Consider the following 22,637-nt stretch of genomic DNA (forward strand, 5'->3'; position numbering starts at 1 on the left):
AGTGTACCCAGTATTTTAGTGTTTTAAAATATGTGCTTTAAAAAAAAAAAAAAACAGAAAAAAACCCCAACTGATTTATAAAATAAGGAAGGTATGATGAGATCCAGCTTCCTGTAAGTTTATGGTAATTTTGTGCCTTTTGCTAGCTGTTCTATTTATGTGGTCCTTTACTGTAGTCTGGCTCCCACCCTTTAATATAGTTATCCTCACAGAACTTCTTTGTGGTAAGGAAGTACAATAATACCCACTTTACAAATGGGGAGCCATGGCAAAAGAGAGGCTTAGTGACTTGCCTGAGGTCATGCAGGCAGCCCATTATGGAGCAGGGAATTCAACCAGGACTCCCAAACAGCAGACAAATGCTCCAAGCCCAGGGCTGTCTGTCCTTTAGCTCATATTTTTAAAGCACTCAAAAGGTTGTATCCAGATTTCAGAGATGGTTCAGGGGTTATTGAATCCAGTCTGACTAAAATAACAGAATAGCTGGACCAAGTGAAAATGTGCTGCTTAGTGTAGAGTTGCAATATCAGTAAGTCAAATAAAGGTTTTTCCGCTGGCAGCTCTGGTTTCCTCTCACTTGCCTGAGCTTGCTGTCTCGTACACACACACACAGGCACTCTCTGCAGCTCATTTCTCTCCTGCCTCGGAGGAAGGACTTGGTGAAAGGAAATTGGTATAATTAAATGGTTATGTAGGAAGCTGATGGTAAGTATTTACTTTTATAAAATAAGTGGAGGAGAAAAAACCTAGAGGTGGATTTCTTAGTGTTTGCTTTTTTAGGTTTATTTTTGGGAGCAGAGTATTGAGTGACAGAGATTTTTTCCCAGTAGAAAATGCTTGAAACACACCAGTCTGCTTTGGTATTAGAAAGATTAGAGGGCACACTGTGAGAATTTGTAAGGATTTATGTGCTTTTTAGAGAGGATTAAGAATAATAAAAAAAAAAGAAATCCAGATTAGAAATGCTGTCTAACCACATCAGTACTCTACAGGCCAACATTTGCATGGTGGTTTTCTTTTATGTTTAATACCACGATGTTTGCATTGCAACTTTAGTTACAGTTGGTTTTGTTTAAAGACCACAGTCTAGGTGTTCATATGGTATGAAACGTTAGGATTTCATGTAGCATCCTTGAATTCTTATTCAGGAGCAAGCTTGAAATATCTAAGAAAAATATTTTAGGGATATTCTTTTATTATAGAGTTGCTTAAATAAAAGAAAAAAAAAATCAGGCACATTTCATAGCTTTTAGGTGTGTGCTTTCTTCCTTTCTATCAAATTGTAAGCTTGGACAAGATTTGTTCTCCGGAACATTATTTCTTTAAAATATTTGGACATGGTAGTTCCCTAGTAACACCAGACTGCACAACATGGAATTAGTTATTTGTTTAGGAACAAAATTGTTAAACATCCTCTAAGCTGTAAAAGGATACTTCCTAATTATTTACTAGAAGTATCCATAGTTAATTAAAGTCAGACTGCTAAATGTGGATGATTAGAGGCTTATGTTGCTAGAAAACTGCTTGTGCTGATTTGAGCTAGTATTTAATTTGTAAATTCAATCCTTTTTAGACGCTTTATTTAGGAAAACCTTAAATCTTTGCAAGATGTTCTTATGAAAAAAACTTAGCTATGTCTTTATGCTTTACAGTCTCACCATATTACACATCAATTTGTCCATAGCTTTTGGTATTTACCAACATGCAATAGAAGTGTAACCTGATCAGTAACAGTGGCTTAATTGTTCAGGATTTCTGGGTTTTTTTCTTTCTTTCTACTTCCTCCTACACTCTTTTTTTCTTCTTCTTTTTTTCTTTAATTTCATTTGTGTAGAGCTTGGAGTTGGACTTTATCCACAGGACAGTTTGTCCAATGCATTCCTGGGCCCAGTGATGTTTGGAGGATGAGTGGATGTTGAATGTTGTGTATTTTCCAGCAATGTGCCAGTGTCTGTTTCAGGTACTTAGTACCATATCCAGGTTTCTGTGCATTGTACCTATATACAGATACTTGAGCATTTTGTCCCTGTAGAAGTCCTGTGAGCATCTGGAGTACCTATAATTTTCCCTCTTGCTCTTTTCAGCCTGCTCTTTTCAATGACAATGGCCAAAGTGGAGTGCTCTTTGCATGGGTGAACATCATTTGAATTGGATTCTGGATGCTGGCTGTTGGGTTTAGCTTTGTTTTCAATTTTACTACCCTTACAACATTATTTTTAAAACAACATTTAGGTGGCATGTGCTTTCTGTGATGTTGTTTTGGTCTCGTAAACACTCTGCAAAGTCGACACAGATGTGTGGGGAAGGAAAAGTTTTGTTACTGGCCTCTTATGGTTTGTATTGCAGCTTCACTGCAATTTAGATTGTGTTGCATTATAGTGCCTCCTGACAAGAAAAGATTTTCATACCATCTGCATTATACCTGGCACATTATTGTCACTACTGATGATCTGAAAATTTTATTGCAGGTTTTTAGTAGTGGACTGATTAAGAGTTCAAAGCTAGGGAGACATTGCAAATATGAAACATTTATAGACTGTGGAAAGGTGTATCTTAGCAGGGGAGAAGGACACGTGGAAAGAAGTACTGAAGATTGATTAATTTGAAAAGTTTGGTCTTTGAAAAATAAATTTTAGAAATGTGCTGGCAGATACGAACTCAGTATGCAGCAGTTTACAGCTGTGTAGTTGATTGAAAGTCCACTGGGGTAAATTGTGGTTTTAGCTGAGTGGAGAATTGAATTTAGAGTCTTGTCCTTAATGAAAGAACAATTAGTTGAACAAATAATTCTTCCTGTTTTTCAGGGAAATTGTTGTTTATTGTGGTAGCTATAGCTGTGAGAGACTTTAAGTGTTTGTCCCCTCAGGTACTAAGTACATTTGTTAGAAGAGAAGAAAGGCTTTGATTTAATCTTGTGTCTTTGGAAATGCAGTCAGTTTCTTTCTTATTTAAATGATATTGTGATTTCATATCATTCTTTACAGTACAAAGAATTTTTTTTTCTTGTGTATGTTTTAAAGAGGTGCTTATACTGGAAAGGAAGACGTATGCTGTGCTCTCAAGTGACTGGGTGTCAGTACAGACGTTCACTGCAAATTTAACTTGTGGAAATGAAGGCAGAATTTCTCAGTTTGAAGCTATACATCATGGTTAAGGAAATAATTTTTATCCTATTTCTGCGTTGACCTCAGTAATTCAAATTAATTAGAATGTTCTAGTAACACTAGAGTATTTTCTGGGGGTTTTGATGTCAATATACAGAAATGCTAACAGAACATTATGCCAGAAAAACTCTGAAGTCCACATCATCTGCATTCCTATAAATGAGGAAGGATATTCCAAGCATTATTTGAAAATCTGTGTGCATCATTTATCTGATATCTTGGAAGGATTTTCCTTCTAAACTAGTTCCTGACAAGTGCATACTGTGAAGCACAAAGCTCTGTGGCTCCCACACCTTAGAACCAAAACACCCTCTGGAGGTTCCTCTTTCTCTCTGTTGGTTGTCAAGGAGAAAAATCTCAGATGAAATACGCAACTTTTAGACTAGTATCTTCTGTGAGAGGAGCTGCCCTCGTTAACTGTTTTGGATAAACACAGAGAAGGTGTTTCTGTTTGTTCATGGAGCGTGTCACGTATGTTCTGTGGAAAACTAAGTTTCAGACAGGGTTCCCAGGTGTATACATGTGACATTGGAGTGTAAGTCCTGTTAGGAAATGAATGAGTTTTCTGTTCCCCTGCTCTGCAGATAGCTGCAACCTATTCTAGAAAAACCCTTCATACAGTCAAGAGTAACGTGGCCTTAGTTTAATTGATTTTTCTCTTATTCAAACTGAAGTTTCACTTTTTAGTCAAGTATTGTTAATTGCAACTTTTATCAGAATCAGATGGATAAATACATAGTCTATCACAGGTGTGTATGGCAGAGGATTAAGACTGGAAGTCCAGTATTTTTCATGGTTTAACGTGACTTACTAGTGGGTTAAGCCATTTCTCGGGTTTTGTCTTTACTGAACTTGTCTACTAAACAGGCATTTTACAGTGGGCTTCTAATTTATACAGACAATTCAAAGAATTAGGGTCAGCTACTACTTCTTTCCTGAAAACCATGTAATTTTACTTTTAAAAAATACAATAATTTTTGCTTTTTCTTGGGAAATGAACTCTTCAGCAGAAGAATTTCTTCTGAAGCAGATAACCGTAACTAGTTCTCTAAAATGCCATTCTTGTAGCGTTATGAAATTTGGTTACCAAGCTGTTTTACTGGTCTATGCACTGTAAGAAGGGTTTGCAGTAAAGAAAAGACTTTGAATTTCTGCAAAGGCATTTGTTCTGTACCAGCAGTACTTTGCAGGGAGATATCCAGATATTTCTTAAGATCTTGAAAGCTTTGGTATGAAAAATCAGATTTTCCACATTCCCACTTGCAACTTAAATCCAGTGCAAACAGAGGTCTCTTTATTTCAGAAGTACTTGTTTAACACTGCCTCACTTTTGAGACTTACTGATTTTGTTGTATTCCAGGCCAGGAAAATCAAAGTTATGGTATGAAAATATCCTCCTGAAATAAGTGATTACCTTTTAGTGAAGTTGTAAAGGATGACTTCTTGGTTAAGGCTCTGGCCTGGGAATTGAAAGTTCAAACTAAGTTCACCTCAAGACTGTGACCCTGACCACAACTGTGGGCACGAGCACCATTCCTGGGTCTCAGTTCCCCTCCCAGATAATAACACCTGTCACCTCAGAATGAAGATCCTGCCATGTACTCAGGTACAGCACACATACAGAACCTCTGCCTCTTATTCCTAGTTGGTTCTGTCACAAAGGTAATTAAAGACCATAATTAGTGTATTACCACTTGTTTCTCTTTTGCAGTCCACATCATGGGGGATGTGAAACTGGTGACATCTACTCGAGTCTCCAAAACCTCCCTGACACTCAGCCCCCCCGTCCCTGCTGAAGCACCAGCATTTACCCTTCCTCCTCGGAATATCCGGGTGCAGCTGGGAGCCACCGCCAGGTTTGAGGGGAAGGTAAGAAACAGGCAATGGAGGGCGTCTGTGTTGGGTTTTGCCCTTTCCTGAAGTTGACCAGGGGGCTGCAAAGTCTGCAAAAGTTGCCTCTGCAATATGGAATCTTTACTCAAGAAGAATACACCAATGTTTACCCTTCTGGGGAGGCAGGAGCATTGCAGGTCTGTTTCTCTGTAGAGGAGAGTGTTGCAAAACCTGAGCATTGCCAAGTATAACCTCACTGAGTGTGCCAGGAACTGAGGTTATTATCAGTGAGAAACTGCTTCAAGGGCTGTCTCTAGTCAGCATGTTCCTCTGCTGCAATTCTTCATATTCTCCTACTGCACATTCACATCCCTGCATCCCAAACATCTGCCCATTCATGAAGCTTCATGTGTGACACAAACCTAATCCTGCTGCGGCATGTCCTTCCTAGCAGGCAAGGTAGGAATCTGCAACGAGTGTTGTGATAGTCCTGTATCTGCAGTGCCTGCCATACATGTTCTTAACTTGAAAGAAAAAAGAGTGTTTTCAGGGGAAAGACTGATTTGTTCAGGGAAACTTGTTAACTCAAAGGGTTTAAAAGGCTGTCTAGTGGGGTGTGTACCCCCTGTTCCCCTCATGTTTGGGATATTGACTTGTCCATCCTGGCATCTTTCATGTGTCAGTCCTGGTACGTACTCATCCTTGTTCTAGCTATCTTCCTTTCTCCTCCCTTAACCCAGTTCTTTTTCCTGGAGCTGTTAGCTTTCCCTCCCAGTCCTTTCAGCTTCCTTTGGCTCCTGTCACGCTCCAATTGCATGCTGACAGCTGCACCATCAAACTGACCACACTTTTAATCTTTGAAGTGGAGGGACTCGTCTGACAGAGGCAGGAAACTGCAACTCTGCTGTAACAAAAGCAAGGGATAGAAGGAATTTGGGAAATTCTTAACTTTTGAAACTCTAACTTAAACACAGGGCCGGTAGAGGGCATCTGATATTTATCTTATTTGTTTATTTAAGACCAGGCCAGGAACTGGGATTTTTCAGCAGGAACTGTGTGGGAAAAAAGGTTTTGGAGTATATTAATTCTGAAGTGCTGAAGCTAAACTCAGAAGTAGTTCTTAGATTTGACTTTTTGAAGAAAATTTGGCATTTTTCATAGAAAGCAAATTTCAGTAAAGTGCCTAAACCAAAGAATGTTTTTTTACCAAACTGTCAAGAATTTTTTTTAAAAAAAATTTGCTTACTTTTAGGTGCTTTTAAGGCACCAGTCAGAAGCACTTAGTGTGTACAACATTGGCCAGTCCCCATGAGCACTTCTGCCCATACTCTTTGTGTTTTATTTTCTCTTCCCCTCATTGTTTCCTTCCTCAAATGCAGTAGGAAAATGGCAGCATGCTTCTACTTTCTCCGTGTGGCACCTGTGTACAATGCTGTTTTAATTCCAACTGGTTCTCCCAGGCTATGCTGCAGTAACAGTTCAGTGAAATCAAAGTTGAAGCATATGCTGGGATTTTGTTTTATATTTCTCATGTTTCCTAATTAAAAACTCAAGTGGGATATTCCCAGTTTTTATTGCACTCTGCACAGTTTTTATTATTTAAGTCAAATGGAAACAATTGTAAAATATAATGACCTACAAGCTAGAGTGCCATCACTGCTTTGCATTTTTTTTATATCTGGTTTTAAAGTGTTAATTTTCCAGGGATACCTATCCCCTTTTTAAAGCACTTTGAAGATTGGGAGAGTAAAGTCTGAGGGTTTTTTTAAGTAGCTTAGAAAAAAATACACAAATTCAATACTAATTAAAATGTCAAGTTTAATTTCCTTGAAGGAACAAAACTTTGATTGAAGTCCTGGCTTGGACTTACTTGATGAAAAATCTAAATATGTCTTCTGGCAGTTCAGTATATGAGCGTGGCCAAAACCTTTAATTTTCTGTACTTAAAAGGGGGGTGACAGCATTAGTATTTTGTTTGTGCTCTTACTTTAGTAACATGGGCAAAATAAGGAGGAACACAACAGCCCATTTTGAAAGGCACTGTCCCTGAACAGCTGCAGGAGCCTGCAGAACTGTTGTTATCTGTCTCCATCTTCAGCTGGGCAATACAAGATTGCGTCTTGTGCCACTTTCATGTTTCAGAGGTTCAGAAGGACAGTTGACCTGTTCAGAAAAACAGGTTCAGAAGGACAATCTTAACAAAAACAATTTATTATGATATAGTAATAGAAGGTACTCAACATACTTAGGTTTTTCTTTCCTGGTAAACCTATCCAGGCTACAGATGTTATGATATCTTGTTGAAGTATAAATATTAAACCAGACTCAGGCTAAAGAAAAATAAAAAGTTTTTAAAATGGCTAGACAGGAGCTTTTCTTCAAAGAGTTTCTTTGCAGTGGAATTGATCTTATCAGAAAGAACAAATGTTTTTAGAATCCAAGACAGGATATAAATCTGATATTGTGATGATCCTGTATTCTCATTAACTGAACAAGGAAGAGAGGGCCCCAGAATTAAACTTGTTGGTTTTCTTTCCAGCGGCATTATTAGATAAGTTGTGTGAAATGGCAATCCAAGATCAAAGAGAGTGCAGAAATTGAGGACTAGACCATAAATGTAGGAAATTTGAGGTAGAAAGAAACTGGGGCTTCCTTTAACTGGATTTTTTTTATTTCCTGTTCCTTCAACTACCACTTTGATTTTCTTGCTAAAATCTCAGGAATTTTATTTTTATCTGGCTGCAGATCTCAGTTTTCCTGTGGCACCTCAGCATAGAAAGTTAAATCATCAACGTTCAAGAGCATGAGCATGACTTTGGCTTGGAGCACGGAGTAGAAACAGTAAGGCAAAGGCAAGGTTACCTTCACTAGATACTCCCCAAAGATCTGCTGGATGGACATCTCAGTTGTTCATCAATAAATTGCTGTAGTGATTTTTAGGATAGCCACTCCAGATAATTGTGAAATTGTGTTGTATGTTCTCAACTTGTTAGGACTGGATTGATATGCTGTTCTTCAATGGCACATCATGTATGAGGTGAACAGCTCAAGACATTAATCTGTGCCCTGTGTTAAGGCATTTTAGCTCATCTGTCAGAACCTTTAAGACACTCCTGGAAAAGGAGAGCAAGCCAAAATGTTACCAGTCTTTGTTTTAAGCTACTTCTTTCTCGATTGTATTGAACACTGGATGTTAACTTGTGCATTTGATTGTGGCAAGCACTTAACCTGCCTTATTTTCATAGATAAAATTTTTGAGGGTAATATTGATGGTCTTTAATTTTATGAGCCTACAAAACTACTTGTGCTATAACTCTGCTTGAGAGGAACAGCCAAATATTCTGCAGACTACAAACTCATTTCCTAGGGGTCGGGAAAGAATATTCCTCTTTGGACAAAGCATTGTACAGTTGGCAAAAGAGCAGTATGGGTGGTTTTTCTGCTTCATGTGGGCCATCATACATGGTCCATTGCCGAACTAAGGTATCAAACTACTAAATCTAGTCTGGTAATCTAACCCTAGGGAGCTAGGCTTCATGTAGCTAATGGTTTGAGTAGGTGTTGGGGTACTAAATTTAGTTTGGTGTCCATTGAGTAGTTACTGTTCTGCTCTTCCCCATCCATCACCAGGTAAGGGAGCTGGATGGTAAATTTCAAGGCAAGCCAGGTCAATGTCAAAGCCTCCCCTTTTAATGTACTTTCTGGTTGTTCTTCTGCCACCTTCTGTTGCATCTGTTCAAATCAGTTAAGTCTGATGACTTATAGTTGTTTTTCCTGTTGGTGGTTGCACAAGTACTGTTTAGAAAACATGTCAGAAAAAATGAATTGGGATCAGGCAGTAAGAAACAAGAGGTAATGGGAAGATCAGCAGTGATTCTGCCATCTATTCTGGGATAGAGAGGAGACCCATTTCTGCAGTGTGTTAAGAGGTAAAGAACAGGGAACCATTACAAGAATGAATACTCTTAAAGGCAAACACTCCCTCAACATTTATACATTCTTTCAACTACCTCCTAACATAAAAACTAATTTTTAACCTATTTGTTTTACTGTGGCATGTTTTACATGCATAGCAGGAGCTATGCATGGCAAAGCCTTTGGTATCTTCCCTTAGACTGGGACTTGGGACACCAGTGTGTGTGCCATTTCCAGCCCTCAGTCAGCAGGCACTTCAGAAGAATGCCTTAAATTACACCACATGCCTGGATTTCAAATGGCAGGATCTGAGAGGAGCCCATGTTATGACAGAGGATGATGACATGGCACAACATCCTTTGCTGTTGGCCTGAGATGTTTGCTGTTACAAAATGTACTGGGCAGCTAAATGCATGAAGCTGCCAGTGGCTTTGGATCTGCGCTTTATGGAGGGATGCCTGTTCTGAGCCATATAAGGAAGAATTTCAGGAGAGACCCATGTTTTCATGGGAGACAGTTGTCTGATGGAAGTGAGTGCTGTGAGAGGACTTGTGCTGATCTGTGATACTGTGATACTCCCAGAAACCTGATATGAAACACTGAGACATATTTTGAAGGGGAAAGAGTTGAAAAAGTTCCTGACTTGACTGTGGATTTTATTTGATCTTTCTTTCCACGTAACACTGGAGCATTCTTGGGAAAAATGTGGTGCATTAAGAAGTTCCATAGATATTTTTTCTTAGGCAGACATTGAGAGGTATAGGCAGCTGAAATAAAAGAAAAAAACACAAACACAAAAATAATCACAAAGGGTGGCTGTGAACAGCTTATTGCATGCTGTTCCGATCTTTTACTGCTCTGTCTTCTTCCTTGGTGTAATCAACCTCCCATCATATTCACTTACCACATAAATGTTCTCATGAGTAATGAATGCATGGTTTTATTTGGGTTTATACTGTATAACCCTATTTTGGCATATGGAAGCACTGTCAGCTTTACACAAGGCCAAAGTGGAAGTGGCTGCTCTGCTGAGAAGAGATTAAGGTGGGATTCAGTCAAAAACACTTCCCCACACAGTGTCATTTGCACCCAGAATTATTCAAACACACTTCATCAACTGACACAAGCCTGTGTTGACACCCTTCTTCCTTGCCTTGCAAATGATACATCCTTTAGAAAAATTGTAGGTGTTCAAGTTGCTGCTCAAGAAATTTCTAGGTTTTAGGCAGGAGTGGTGGCCTGTGAGTGTCACTTCTGTCTCTCCACATCTGTCTCCCTGTCACCTGTGGCAATCATAGCTATACTCAGGGTTTTCCTGGTAGAAGTATTTAAGCATTCCTTGTGTAGTCTGTGTGCACAGCATGTGATGATGCTCAATAGTGCTGGAATTAAAACACTGTCCCCTGCAACTGATCTCTGCATGTGCTGAGGCCACAGCCAATATTTCTGGATGTTTGGCAGCAAAGTTTGGTCAGACCTTTTGCAGAGGTTTTTTTTTTTTTTTCAATCTGCCAGATGTTCAGAAATCCTAGACAATGCTGAATATCCTCAAATTCCACCCAGACAAAATTTCTACAAAGGAAAGAGGCCATGACTGGGGAGCACTGAATATACATATCCCTGTTCTGAGTTGTCTTTTCTCAAGGTTATTTTTATTCTTTTGTACAATTGAGCCTGTGTTCAGTAACCCACCCATCTCCAAACTGTGGAAGAAATGTGCTGGTTGATCCTATCATATTTATGGTTTTACTTGATTTCTGTCTCCTTTCCCACCTTAATTGCTTATCTACCACAGCTTGTGGCAGGAGTTCTGCTCCATGCAGTGCCAGAAAGATTGGCTCCTTAAGTTTGGTTGTTGTGATAGGAACTAACTGCAGTAATTAAAGGAATATCAAAAACAATCTAATAACTGTGATGGAAATAATAATAGAAGCTGTTTTTTAAACACTACAACTAATGTACATATGGAATTAAAGAGAATATTTTATTATTTTGTCTAGTATCTACCCAAACCAGTGTTCTTTTAGCTGAAACCAGACCACATATTTGTACTGCTCTTGGTCACCAATTTCTTACTTTACTTTTTCTTTAATGTGTTTCTAAATACTTTGGATTTTTAGGTAGATGCAATTAAAATCACATGACAAAGCTGGCAGTAAAAGCCTATGTGATTTAATTGCATCTACCAGCCCCCAGTTTCCTTTAGTGGAACCAACAAACTGTTGACTCTGACAAGTTTATCTTAGGTATCTTTTTTGTGATCACCCACTACTCTAGTGTATTGTTTTAAAGAATGGCTTTGTGCAGCTAAATAGAAAAAGAGTGTCCCTATAAGAATTTATCCATAGGTATGTCCCTAGGTTGATTTTGAGAAAATTTACTTCATTAGCAGGGATTTATGGACTTGCTATTTTTCTATAGTCATTAAACAGAAAAAGAACTAAAACCAAACCAAAACCTACCAAAAAAACCCACCCCACAAAACAAAACAAAACAAAAACCCCAACAAAACCCCACCAAACAAAAAAACCCCACCAAATCCTAAATTATGCATTGACAAATTTGATGAGGAAAAGGAGACATAAAATAGTCATACAGTGGTGTAAAAGAGGTTCAGTCTTTTAGAAAAATATTGATGGAATAAATGTCATGACTAATCATAAAGTCCACTATTTAGAGTTGATAATATGAATGTATCTGAAAAAGAAGTAGCTAAAATCTAGCTATTTCCAAATAGCAAAACAGCTGATCAGCATATCCTAAATAGCTGAACAAAGATATGCCCAGAGACTGAATCCATGTAGGTCAGAGTAGAAGCAGTCATTATAATTCTTCTTGGGTTTTCTGTCCCATGATGGTTAATCATGAATATCTCAAATTTCAACAATGTCTTATTAAGTTCTTCAGTTCTGCTTTTAATTTGAAAAATATCATCATCTTTTCCAGACTAGTCTCCCTTGCTCCTCTGGGTCAGTGCATAAGTCTTTGTTGTGGTTGATTCCACTGGCAATAAAACTCATCATGTAGCCTTGTGCTTTCTTATTTAAATAAACGTTCCTAGTAGTACATGAAACATGACTACAACTTTATGTAACTTTTTATATAAAACATTATGATGTTTTAAACTTGATTTTTTAGGGAATTATGCCTTTGACTCTTACCATGCTCACATTAGGTTTGAAAGTTAAAAAAATCTGGTAACTGTAACAGAACTGAGAGTAGCTGACTTTCTTTTCCTTCTGCTGGAATAGCCTATAGTGGTGTGAGAGGTATGAAGGGGGGGGGGGGAAATATTTTGGTTGATGCTTTTTTCTTTCAGAAATATGTCTCTAACTGGAAATCTTTAAGTTTTGTTTTTCTAGCTCACCCTAAATGTAGGACAAAGTGTTTATTATCAAATGTGCATTTGGCTAACTAGTAATATATTTGCTTTCTGCCATCATAAACAAGGTTTGAACTGCAAGCCCCCTGCCTGTATATGGCTGATTAAACCAGAAAGGTCAGGGAAGGGTTCAGTTCCATATGTAGCAATGAGAATGCCATAAAAAAATAGCAGAGTATACTTTTGACTGTCTGTAAATGGGTCCTTGAGAATTTGCACCAAATGACTCCAGGTCACACTTTTTGATATAATTCTGCTTTCCCCCTGTGGGAGAAGAGAGTAGTCATTAATAGACAGCAAGTATGATGCATTCAGAATCTGCAGAAGGCCACATGTGGAGAAGGTTTATAATCAAAACACATCATTACTCATTGTGGTTTTGTTCAGTCCATGCTCACTCTAGCACCTGGACTCCAAAGCTAAAATTTTCTGCTTTTGACATGTTACTTGGCTGTCTTCACTCATGGATATAGTATGAAGTTTGGAAACCTACTGGGCAAAACCAGACAACATAATATTTTTCCATGTAAAATTTGGACTCCCCAGTATCTAAGTGCATGCTGAACAAAAAATTACATTGCTGTGAATTCAACCCATTCATGAGGGGGAGAAACCCGTCTGTCTGACAGGGAGCAGCAAGGGCTGGCTGCTCCCCAAAGGAGTGTGAGCCAGGAGCCGAGGGGAGCCACACAAGGGCTGTGCCATCACCAGCTGGCCACAGCCCTGCACTGGCCACAGTCCTTGAGGCTCTGCTCCCTGCAGGCACTGCCATGTGCTCTGCTCATGGACAGGGTCCTCCGGTGCACCCAGACACGGCAAACTGTGAACCACGGTCAGGATCCCAAACGCGGATACAGTCAGGAGCAAAAGCAGGCAAGGCCAGATTGTTCCTCTGTAGGTTTCCAGTTCAGTTTTTAATGTTCAGCCTGTAAGACATTATCTTGTCACTAGAGATCTCCAGCAGGGGCCTGAAACAGCATCCATTTTTCTACTTAAGCTTTCAGAGTTCATTCTTTAGTGTCTGGGGACAAGCCTGCCTTCATCATGATCCTTAAGCCAAAAGTCATCCCAGCTCATAATTCAGCATCCTATGTGAATACACATCTCTGTGTTCTTCTCAGATGTTGGGGAAATAAGCTTTGGAATAGGAGCAATGTTGAAGTGCTGGGCTAGTGCTTGTTGAGGGAGACACTGCTGCTCCTGTTGCTGCCGCAGGTTACACATCAAAGCTCTACCCTGGCTGCAGCCAGAAAATCAGGGCATTCCACTGACTGGTTGTCCCTGGGCTGACTAGTCCAGTTTAAGGGCTTTGAACTACCTGCCTAAATGTGTTGACTTTAACCTAACCTAACAAGCAGGCTATAGGTTAGGAAATAAATAATGTTTCCCTCACAAGTTAGTAACCTGGTCTCTAGGCTAGCCATCCCACATTAAGAATATGTTGCAGTGAGATTCTAGAGATGATCTAAGCTCTTACACCTTTCTTTTTCAGAGGAGTTTTAGGAATAGACAGAGTGAAGACCTGGAAATTTTTCTTTTAAAAAAATTTAATTCTAGGCTTTCTGATGGTGAAGATAGCTTTATTCTCTGTAAGTCAGTGCATTGCTGTAAACTTGTAGCCAGACAGAACAAAGAAATCTTTGTCTTCTGAAAATGCTGTGGCTAAAACAGGGACAAATTCAAAGCCAGCTTTGCATTTTTTTTTATTGCTTAGATGAAGACCTTTGTAATTCATGTGAAGAATGAGGCAAAACAGGAAAATAAGTAATTTTGTCTTTTCCTGAGTCTTCACTGCTTCTTGGAATCTTTTTATAAATACTATGGTAAATGTTACTCTATGGAATATACTATTTATTACAAATACAACAGCTGAGCTTACTAAAACACTAATTAAAAGTCCTACTGCATTCCAAGTGCAACTTTTCACTTCAAGATGACAACAGTCTGCACATGGAGGCCAAAGAAAAGGGAGAGGCAAAGACTGACAAATGAAATAATTCTGCTCATGGTTATTTGCCTGTTGGCAATGGCATATTGAGCTTACTTCATCCAGTTCTGTGCACTCTCAACTCACGTTTAATGAGAATGGAAATTTTCCTCCAGCTGCATTGTAGAGTCAAATCATAACAGTGTGGCTTGAGAGTTTGCCATTCCTTCAGTATGTCCTATAATACACAAGCAAGCCTCTATTTATGGTGCATGTATTATTTAAATTGTTTTTGAAAAGCTTAGAATATTAATGCAATAGATATATTGCATCTGTGTTGTAAAAGGTTTGTAAAAACACCTGCACACACATGGCAGTATGAAATCTAACTCATTTATATCACACTCCCATACTGGCAAACAGTGAATAAAGAATTTTTGTGTTCTGTGAACTCTCTGGAACAAGAGTTCAATATACTTAAGCTTTATTATTTTTGTCTATATAAATTCTGGTGTTCCTTTATAAAAGAATAACTCAGCAGATTGTCTCTGCAGGGAGGCAAATATAAATATTTCAAAACAAAGTTATGCTAAAAGCCAAAGCACTGGAAGAAAAATCATGATAAAATCTTGGAAGTCCAGATTAAAGAACTATTGCAAATGGTATTGATTTGTGCTCATTTCATGGTACCACTTAAACAGCCTCATTCAGCTGGAGTCTTGGTATTTGTCTGCAGTATTTAACACATACAAAGGCCAGAGTAGAGATGGATCCTTCTCTGGTGGCCTTTCTAGCTAAAACAACAGAGGAAATAATCATTGTTACCCCCTTGACATTTTTGTGGGGTACCAAGGCATGGTGAGATTTATTGTCTTGTGGAAGATGGCACAAATACAGAGATACATGCCTGGATTCCAGAGTTTCAATTCCCATCCAGTCTCCTAGATGTGAACCTGTCTGTTTGGGAGAAAAAATAACTTCTGAACAGAAAATTAAGATGTACAATGGCTGCAAATATCACAGCTGTCCAAGTCCCTCCTGTTGGATTCAGAGCATCACTTTCACAATGCCAGAACTGGGTCTTCAGAGCCTTGACTCAAAGCTGGTTTATTGGGATATGCAAATGAACAGAAGGTTTGTCTGCTTGGGAGACCATTGCACACCCATAGGTTTAATGGAAAACACAATGTTGGATTTCTTCAGACCTCTCAGGAGGAATAAACCAACTGCAGTTAAGTGGAGCTCCATTGAAAGCATATGCAGAGTAAGCACTTTTTCCACAACCTAAACATCTACTTCTGAATGCACATGTGTTTCTCTTACCAAGATCACAGCAATTTTAGTTTTGAGAGAAAGCATTAGAAAGAAGAGGTGAGCCCACAAACTTTCTCTTGAACTCAGCATGTCTATAAATATTTATCCTGAGCTGTTGAACTAGAAATTTATGTTCACAGCAATTTATACTGAGTATTTCAGCTAGTTCTTTGAGAGTTTTTTTCTTTTAAACTGTTGTTGCTCAGCCCTTGTTTTTTATTTTTATTTTAAACACAGCAATTTGTGCCTTCCAATGAGTTATCTGCTACAATGTTATTAAAAGGTCTGTGTGTAAAGTTAGGAAACCTTATCAATTTCACAGATGATTACAGGGTAAAAGACTCACTGACAGTTGCCAATGAGCAGTTGATGTTTTTCTGTGGGATTTTGTACAGAAATCCTAATTATTTAAGGCATAGCTGTAAGTTGCAGATGGTAGAATAAATGGTGCAATAGGAAATGCCAGTTTAGGCTGTCTAATGTGTTCATATCTTCACAATCCAACATTGTATTTTATATCTATTCATAGGCACATCACTTTTTAGTGAAGTTTGTAACAAATGACACTTCATACCCAGTGCTTTCTCAGCCCTACCAAGAAGCACTAACAAAGCAGTGCACATAACTGAGGAGAATTTTTATAGCCTCTCCAGAACACAGCCTTGTCCAGCAGTCTTCATCACTATCAGCAGACAGTCATTAACTGTGCAGGCAACCCAGCAACAAAATCCAGTTTCAGCATTTTCTATGGCCATGGCCAGACTCCTAAATTGCAGGAAATAAATCTTGTCTGCTTGGAAACTGATAAAGTATGGGCATGTTCATTCAAAGCACACGGTATTTGTTACCACATTACATTTCAGAATTAGATTGCTGCCCTTAATTACGAATTTCATAGTTCCAGACATATTTTCCAGTAGCTGTGTGTTTTGGCCACAGAAAGAAAGCAATGTTTTCTCAATAATTTTCCATAATAGGTCATGCACTAATGTAAATTTGTAGTAATTCCTTATTTGTTGATAGCATGCTAAGAACAGCATCCCTGATCTAGAAAAGCATGAGGCTCATTTGGTCAGTGGCATAGCTCCTACAGGAACATAGAGACACTAGTATTCAGTGACATACAAATAAATAGAAATAAATTCTTGCCCTATTAAGACAGAAACTTTACATCAGTACTTAAAAATTAATTTTAAAAAAAAATTACTCAGTCTTCCAGAAATAATATGCAATGGAGAAATAATTTTTTTGCAAGTTTTATTGCAATAAATGATGAACATTCTCTGGTGGAAGGAAAGACACAGGGTGAATTGTCACCTTTAAAAAGTGACTGCAAATTCCAACCCCAGGTATGAAGGGATTGTTGTTATGAAAATAATTGATGGTGTTTGATGGTGCTGCTTTCCTGTGGTATCAGCAGAGTCTTTTGACCTGATGATATCCCATTCTCAGGCTGTGTCTTAAAGCATCTGGATTCTGTGATCAGTTCTGTGAGACAAAACAGCTAAATGTTTACAGTTCTCCTTCTAAGTGGGAACACACACACATTTTGCCAATGATATAGCAAAATGTTGGTGTTCATTTCATCCTGTACTTGTTCAGGGAGCTTTTTCCTGCTTCTACATTGTCTAAACAATCATTATTCACCTTACTGAATTATTACTGGATGAAAGATGAATGAAGGATTTACAACTGAAAGTAAAAATCTTCAAGTTTTAAAAGCTCAGCTTTTTTGTGATGAGAAGAGGGGAAAAAATTTCCAACTGTTTATTTTTATTGTGTTAAACTGTTTTATGTTTCAGTCTTTCTTCTAGTGCTGCCACATAAAATTTATGAACAAAAATAGTGGCAAACACCATAAATCAGACTGTCGTGCTGAACTGGAAATGAATGAACCACTTTTCTTCTGACAGCTTTTCAAAACTCTGATTTCTCAAAATTTTGTTTTCTGCAGCAGAGATTGCTGCTGCTCTGAAATGAACACCAGTCCTATCAGTAAACTTCTGACATGCTCCTAAACTCACTGTTACTGATATAAAGCAGCTGCTTCATCTAGTAATATTTGACAGACATCTTGACTCAGAATCACCAAAGATGGGAACTTGGAGAAGGATAGAGAAAGAGAGTAAATTTTAGGGACTTTCTGGGCTGTGTGGAACAATTAGCAAGAGCTTTATTTCCATTTCACAGTTCTTTGCCTTTGAACTCTCTTACATTTGTACTGCATAATCCTAAATGACCTTTTACAATGCCCATAGGTCAGCTATTTCTTTGCAGTGTTTCAGCATTTTAAGCTATTCAGCACCTGATAAAATCTAACACTTTTTAAAAGTTGGACAACTGGGAAGAAAGCTTGGTCTTTGCAGTTTGCCTTTTCTTCTCTCAGGAGAGACTTAGAACCAGGGAAAACTTTCATTAAAATTGATGAGAGTTTCACTCTAAGAAAGGGCTGCAAAGTTTATCTTCGCTGTTGTGTTGAGAGCTCTTGTACTTACCCTTGCCTTTGTAATCTTTTTGGCCCATATTGTGTGGCAGTAATGAAATTATCGAGAGCTGGACAGAGTAGTTTCTTATCGTGTTGCTCACATTTTCCTGTGATGGTGGCTTTACTTCTCTTATCTGTAGCAGTATTTTGTGTGGTTTTTATTTGACTGATTCTGTCTGGATCCTCTTCACTGTTCACTCAATACTGTGCTCTTTGTTATCTTTATACAAACACATTCAGTCATCATGGCCCCCCTGTATTGCATTTTAGACTTTTCATGGATTCCTCCAATAGCAAATTTGTTGGCAAGGAGGAAGTGTGATCAGATTATTCCATCTAATAGTGCTAAATATTGAAAGCTAAGTTCCTTTAAGTGTGAGTTTGGCAAAGTCTGAGTGTCTCCATGGCTCACATCCTCAGCTATGAACTGAAAGTTACACTTCCCCAAGTAACAGATACCACTACCTATTTTGGACTGGAATTATCTTCAGTTTCTACATAATTCAGTTTCCTGCACACTCCTACTTCGACAAAATGCCAGAATTTTACCACTTCATGGAGACCATGTCACCTTTGTATGCCAGGACAGCATCGGGATGGCATTGGAGGAAACAGCCGAAGCTTTCGCCTAGACTTTATCCAAGGGTTATGGCATCTGCTTTTGAATTGGCAGCCTAGAGAAAGGCTTTTAGAAATGGGAAAAATCAGACAATGACTTTTACAAGTATAATATTAATACGATATTAAATACAAATATTAAAAAAAATTAAAGATGGACAGAAGTTCAGTCTACCTTTAATCCTATATTAAGTTCAGAAAACTTGTACTTACAGAACAAAAGGTCCAGGTGAACTCTATGGTGGTTTGCATAACAGTCTTCTCACATACCTAAAGACCTAATGACCTAGCTACAGGTCAGCTGGCTACAGTGTGGGGAGAGTAAAAAGGCAGGTGTTGCTGCTGGTAGAATGATTTATGAAAGCTGCATCAGAAAAGCTCTGCTAGACTGAGACAGCAACAGCTGTGAGAAGATGCCCCCATTAGTGTAGCAGAGGTTTGCAGCCCCCATTCAGTTGTTGATCGGCATCCCAGCTCCACAGACATGTTCCACCATGCAGTGTGATCCTTCATATCCTCCGTACAGGAAGGGTGGAATCCATCATGGCAGAGTTCTGCATTTCAGCTGACTGAAAGTCAACTTAGGTTTAGTTTCAGGTTACTTTGTTGTTGCATGAAGACTCCTGTAACAATGTTAGCTAAAAGCAATACAGCTAAACTTGTTCTTTAAATTAAATAAAGTCTGATTTATGAAAAGCACCTGAATATGTGGTAATTCCAGGATATAAATAGGGCTTTAACATTCTCTTAAGAGCTGTGTATATTTGGGCTGATGTTTGAACTTGGATAAGCTCAAGTGACACCTAGTCACCTAGTGCTACTCTGAAATTCCACTTGAGTCCTTCAGAAAAAAAATATAAGCCAAATGGACTTGTTAAGGTTATGGTCCCTGGGATAGCAATGCTTTTTTCAAACAGTTATACTCTGGTGACTGAGCACAAAGCCAATACTCTGGGCACCTCTGGGAACTTTTAGCACTGAATTAAAAAAAAATAAAATTAAATGTAGAAGATTGAAGAAGAAATTATGTGCAGCTGCTGTCTGCTTTTCAGTTAGCAGACCATGTCTTCCATGGATAGGTCATAAATTCTTCCCTGCTGAGCATCATAGAAACTGATTCCCCTAAAGACCTGTGGTAGTATGTGTAGTGTTCAGCACCTTTGCAATCTGCAAAAAGGGGCTGAATAGTATGATACTGAATAAACAGACTATGCAGAACTACTTTTCAAGAGTCAAAACTAAAGTTTTTGGGGTGCCATCTAGAGAAGGATCTTGTGTTTGGTGCTTGGACTCGCAAGTATCAAATGCCATTTGGAGCTGGTGAGTGCAAAGTAGGAAAATAAAACACATCCTAGGTTTACAGATAGACCATTGGTTTTTCTTGTATGTACAGCAGGTAATGCTTTGAAGTGAGCATGTTTGCTCCTACTCTGTATTCCATTTTTGCTTTAATGACACAACTGTGGATTCTAGACTGTTCTGCAGAAGAGGTAGGTTTTTCATTTTGTTTGCAATGTCATAGCTGAGTCTCCAAATATTTAACATTTTCATGTTTAACCTTGCCAAGCAAGTTCTCTGTTTTAGAAGCAACATTTTAAAAGGGATAAACTATTCTTGAGATATGGTTTATGTGTGTTTAAAGTCTCAGAAGGAGCTTAACAATGTATCATGTCCACTTTCCTTTATCAAGAACATCTGCTGTTCGTTTGTTAAAGCAAACTGCAGCTTCAGCCTAACAGAAGCTTTGTTACAAGACTTAAAAAGAGCTGCACTAACCAGAACCATGGCACCGACCTGCACTAACAGTAAAAATTAAATCTAAATCAAAAAGTAGCACCTATTAGGTGGGTTGTAGTTACAACATTAATGTTGTATTCTCAACAGTTTTACAATACTTCTTTCCTAAGACTGAAATGAAGAGTTTACAGCAGTATGAAATATTAAAACAAGAAGCAGCTTTTTTCTCTAGTTTGAGAGAAACACAGCTCTGTCTACATGGACAAGAGTTTATGTTATGGTGTAGCATCTTCTGCTAAGTTCCCCTCACAAGTCTTTTGATCAAGGTCCAGGGCCAAAACCCATTGGTTCTTGATTCAAGTAAAATAGAGGGTTCTGGCCCTCTGATGCCTATGGGAAACACCTCTTTACTTGTGGGACCTAGGATGAGCCACATCCACAGAACAGCTGCTACTGTTTGGATTTAATCTCTTGGGGCTGCGTTAGAGCCTTCAACTGTATGACCTTCAGATGAACCCATCTAATATGTACTTCGTAATAAAATAAATAATATTCTATTTTGCTGATACCTAGACAATGGAAGAAGAGGCACACTATCCAGTCTCTACCACATTTCAAGTGTGTTATACAGCATTTTTTCCTGTATGTTTACTTCTTTGATTATAATTACCCTTGCCAAATGTGTAATGCTATTTAATGGCATTTCTTCTGCTACTTTCTTGATACAATCTGATGGCTTATTACTCTAAATTTCACAAAAAATGCAAGCACTTTACTCCCCGCTAGAAATGAGTATTTGCTCTGCCAGGTTTGCAGGCAGCAGAATAAAGGTCAAAATTTATCAGACAGTCTGAGTAGTACTCCACATCTCCCTTGATGTCTTCTTATGAGATCTTAGTGATCTCTCTCTTATGAGATCCTTCTAAGGATCTGCCAAAAACACGTTTGGGAGCTCAGTGGTAACATCTGACAACTCTGGCTGAGGCTATCCTCCTTTTATTCCTTTGCAGCTTCTGATCTCTATGGCCTTTTCTGAGATGTAGATCCCAGAAATTACTGGTTTCTGCCTGAAGATGGGCATGGAACAGAGAATAGGTTACAAAGCCTTCTCAAGCTTTCCTCTATTTCTGGCATTCCTCAGTGTTAAGATAGGCAGGCAGCCAAATAAGTAAAACACCTGCTGTTCCTTTAAAGGAGGTGACTGGTGACAGACATCATCTACCAACCCACTGGCCAATTTCTCTTGAAAGTTTACTGCTTGCCCAATCCACTGTGGATGTGGGAAATGGCTTATTCTCTTCTATGTTGAATAGTACCCATATGCATTAGAAAACATTTAACATTTCCTATTACTGCCATTCTTCATTTATGACTTGTGATACCCAGGTCATCCAAACTTTGTTTTTGTTGTTTTATTGCTTCCAGACACTACAGTCTAACTGAATGTGCTAAGTAAACTACATGCTTGTGAATAAATAACATTTCTGTCTTTCAAATGTATACTGTAGATGTATTGAGCCACCCAAAAAAACCTGATTCTTTCATTCAGTGATTGAGAGGTATATACACATAGGTCTTAAATTCTGGACTTTGGGCAATTAAGGCAAAGGTAGTCTACAGAAATAGCAGCACAAATGAATGCTGTGTGCTGACAGAATCTGGATGTTCTAAAATTCTGATTTCATGGGAGAAGGATTCCTCTTGAGAGGAATTTTAGTCATTAATGAATTAGTATTTCAGTATATGAAATCATCTCTATGAGGGGAGTTATTTTAAATAGCAACTTCTTAACAGTTGTAGCATTGCCAGTCTTAGTATGACTTTTGATGTGCCTGTCTATATATGATGTAATCCAGGGAGATTTTGCAGGCCAGTAAATCCTTTTGATAGCTGCCTTCTTCCTGATCTCATTGCTTGTGTGACCTTAAACAGCAAAATAGGACATTTATCTATTCCTTAACCTCAAGCGCTGAACACCTCTATAACAGTACATACCCCATTGATGTTTCACACTTACACTTTGGTTTATTGTAACTTATGGCTGCTTCTTTTTGGGTGCTGTGGGTTTGTGTTCGTTGTTGATCTCATTGGAGCCAGCAGCAGTTATTATAAAGCAGGAAATAAATTTGACGTTAAAAGCATAAGCCAGAAGGGTGCATCCCATTGCATCAAACTGCTACTGCAGCTGTGTTTAAGTAGGAAAACCTATGTTTTTTTGAAATTGGTATATAAATAGCTCTTATATGGAGCATAAATAGAGAC

At 38.4% G+C, this 22,637-nt stretch overlaps 1 protein-coding gene across 2 annotated transcripts in view; it reads left to right on the top strand.

Annotated features, from left to right (window-relative positions):
• The window catches only part of MYLK (myosin light chain kinase), a 194,699-nt gene that overhangs the window by 49,843 nt on the left and 122,219 nt on the right, over positions 1 to 22,637 (top strand). For both annotated transcript variants that reach the window (XM_088058800.1, XM_005519645.3), the window contains exon 2: positions 4,876 to 5,033. In XM_088058800.1, coding sequence (XP_087914926.1) covers positions 4,876 to 5,033 — 158 coding nt within the window. The remainder of the gene's footprint in view (positions 1 to 4,875; positions 5,034 to 22,637) is intronic.

Source organism: Pseudopodoces humilis, chromosome 8 (assembly GCF_049639895.1).
Source record: "Pseudopodoces humilis isolate 2021_Gansu_Grassland_sample_001 chromosome 8, ASM4963989v1, whole genome shotgun sequence".
Classification (NCBI taxonomy): Eukaryota; Metazoa; Chordata; class Aves; order Passeriformes; family Paridae; genus Pseudopodoces; species Pseudopodoces humilis.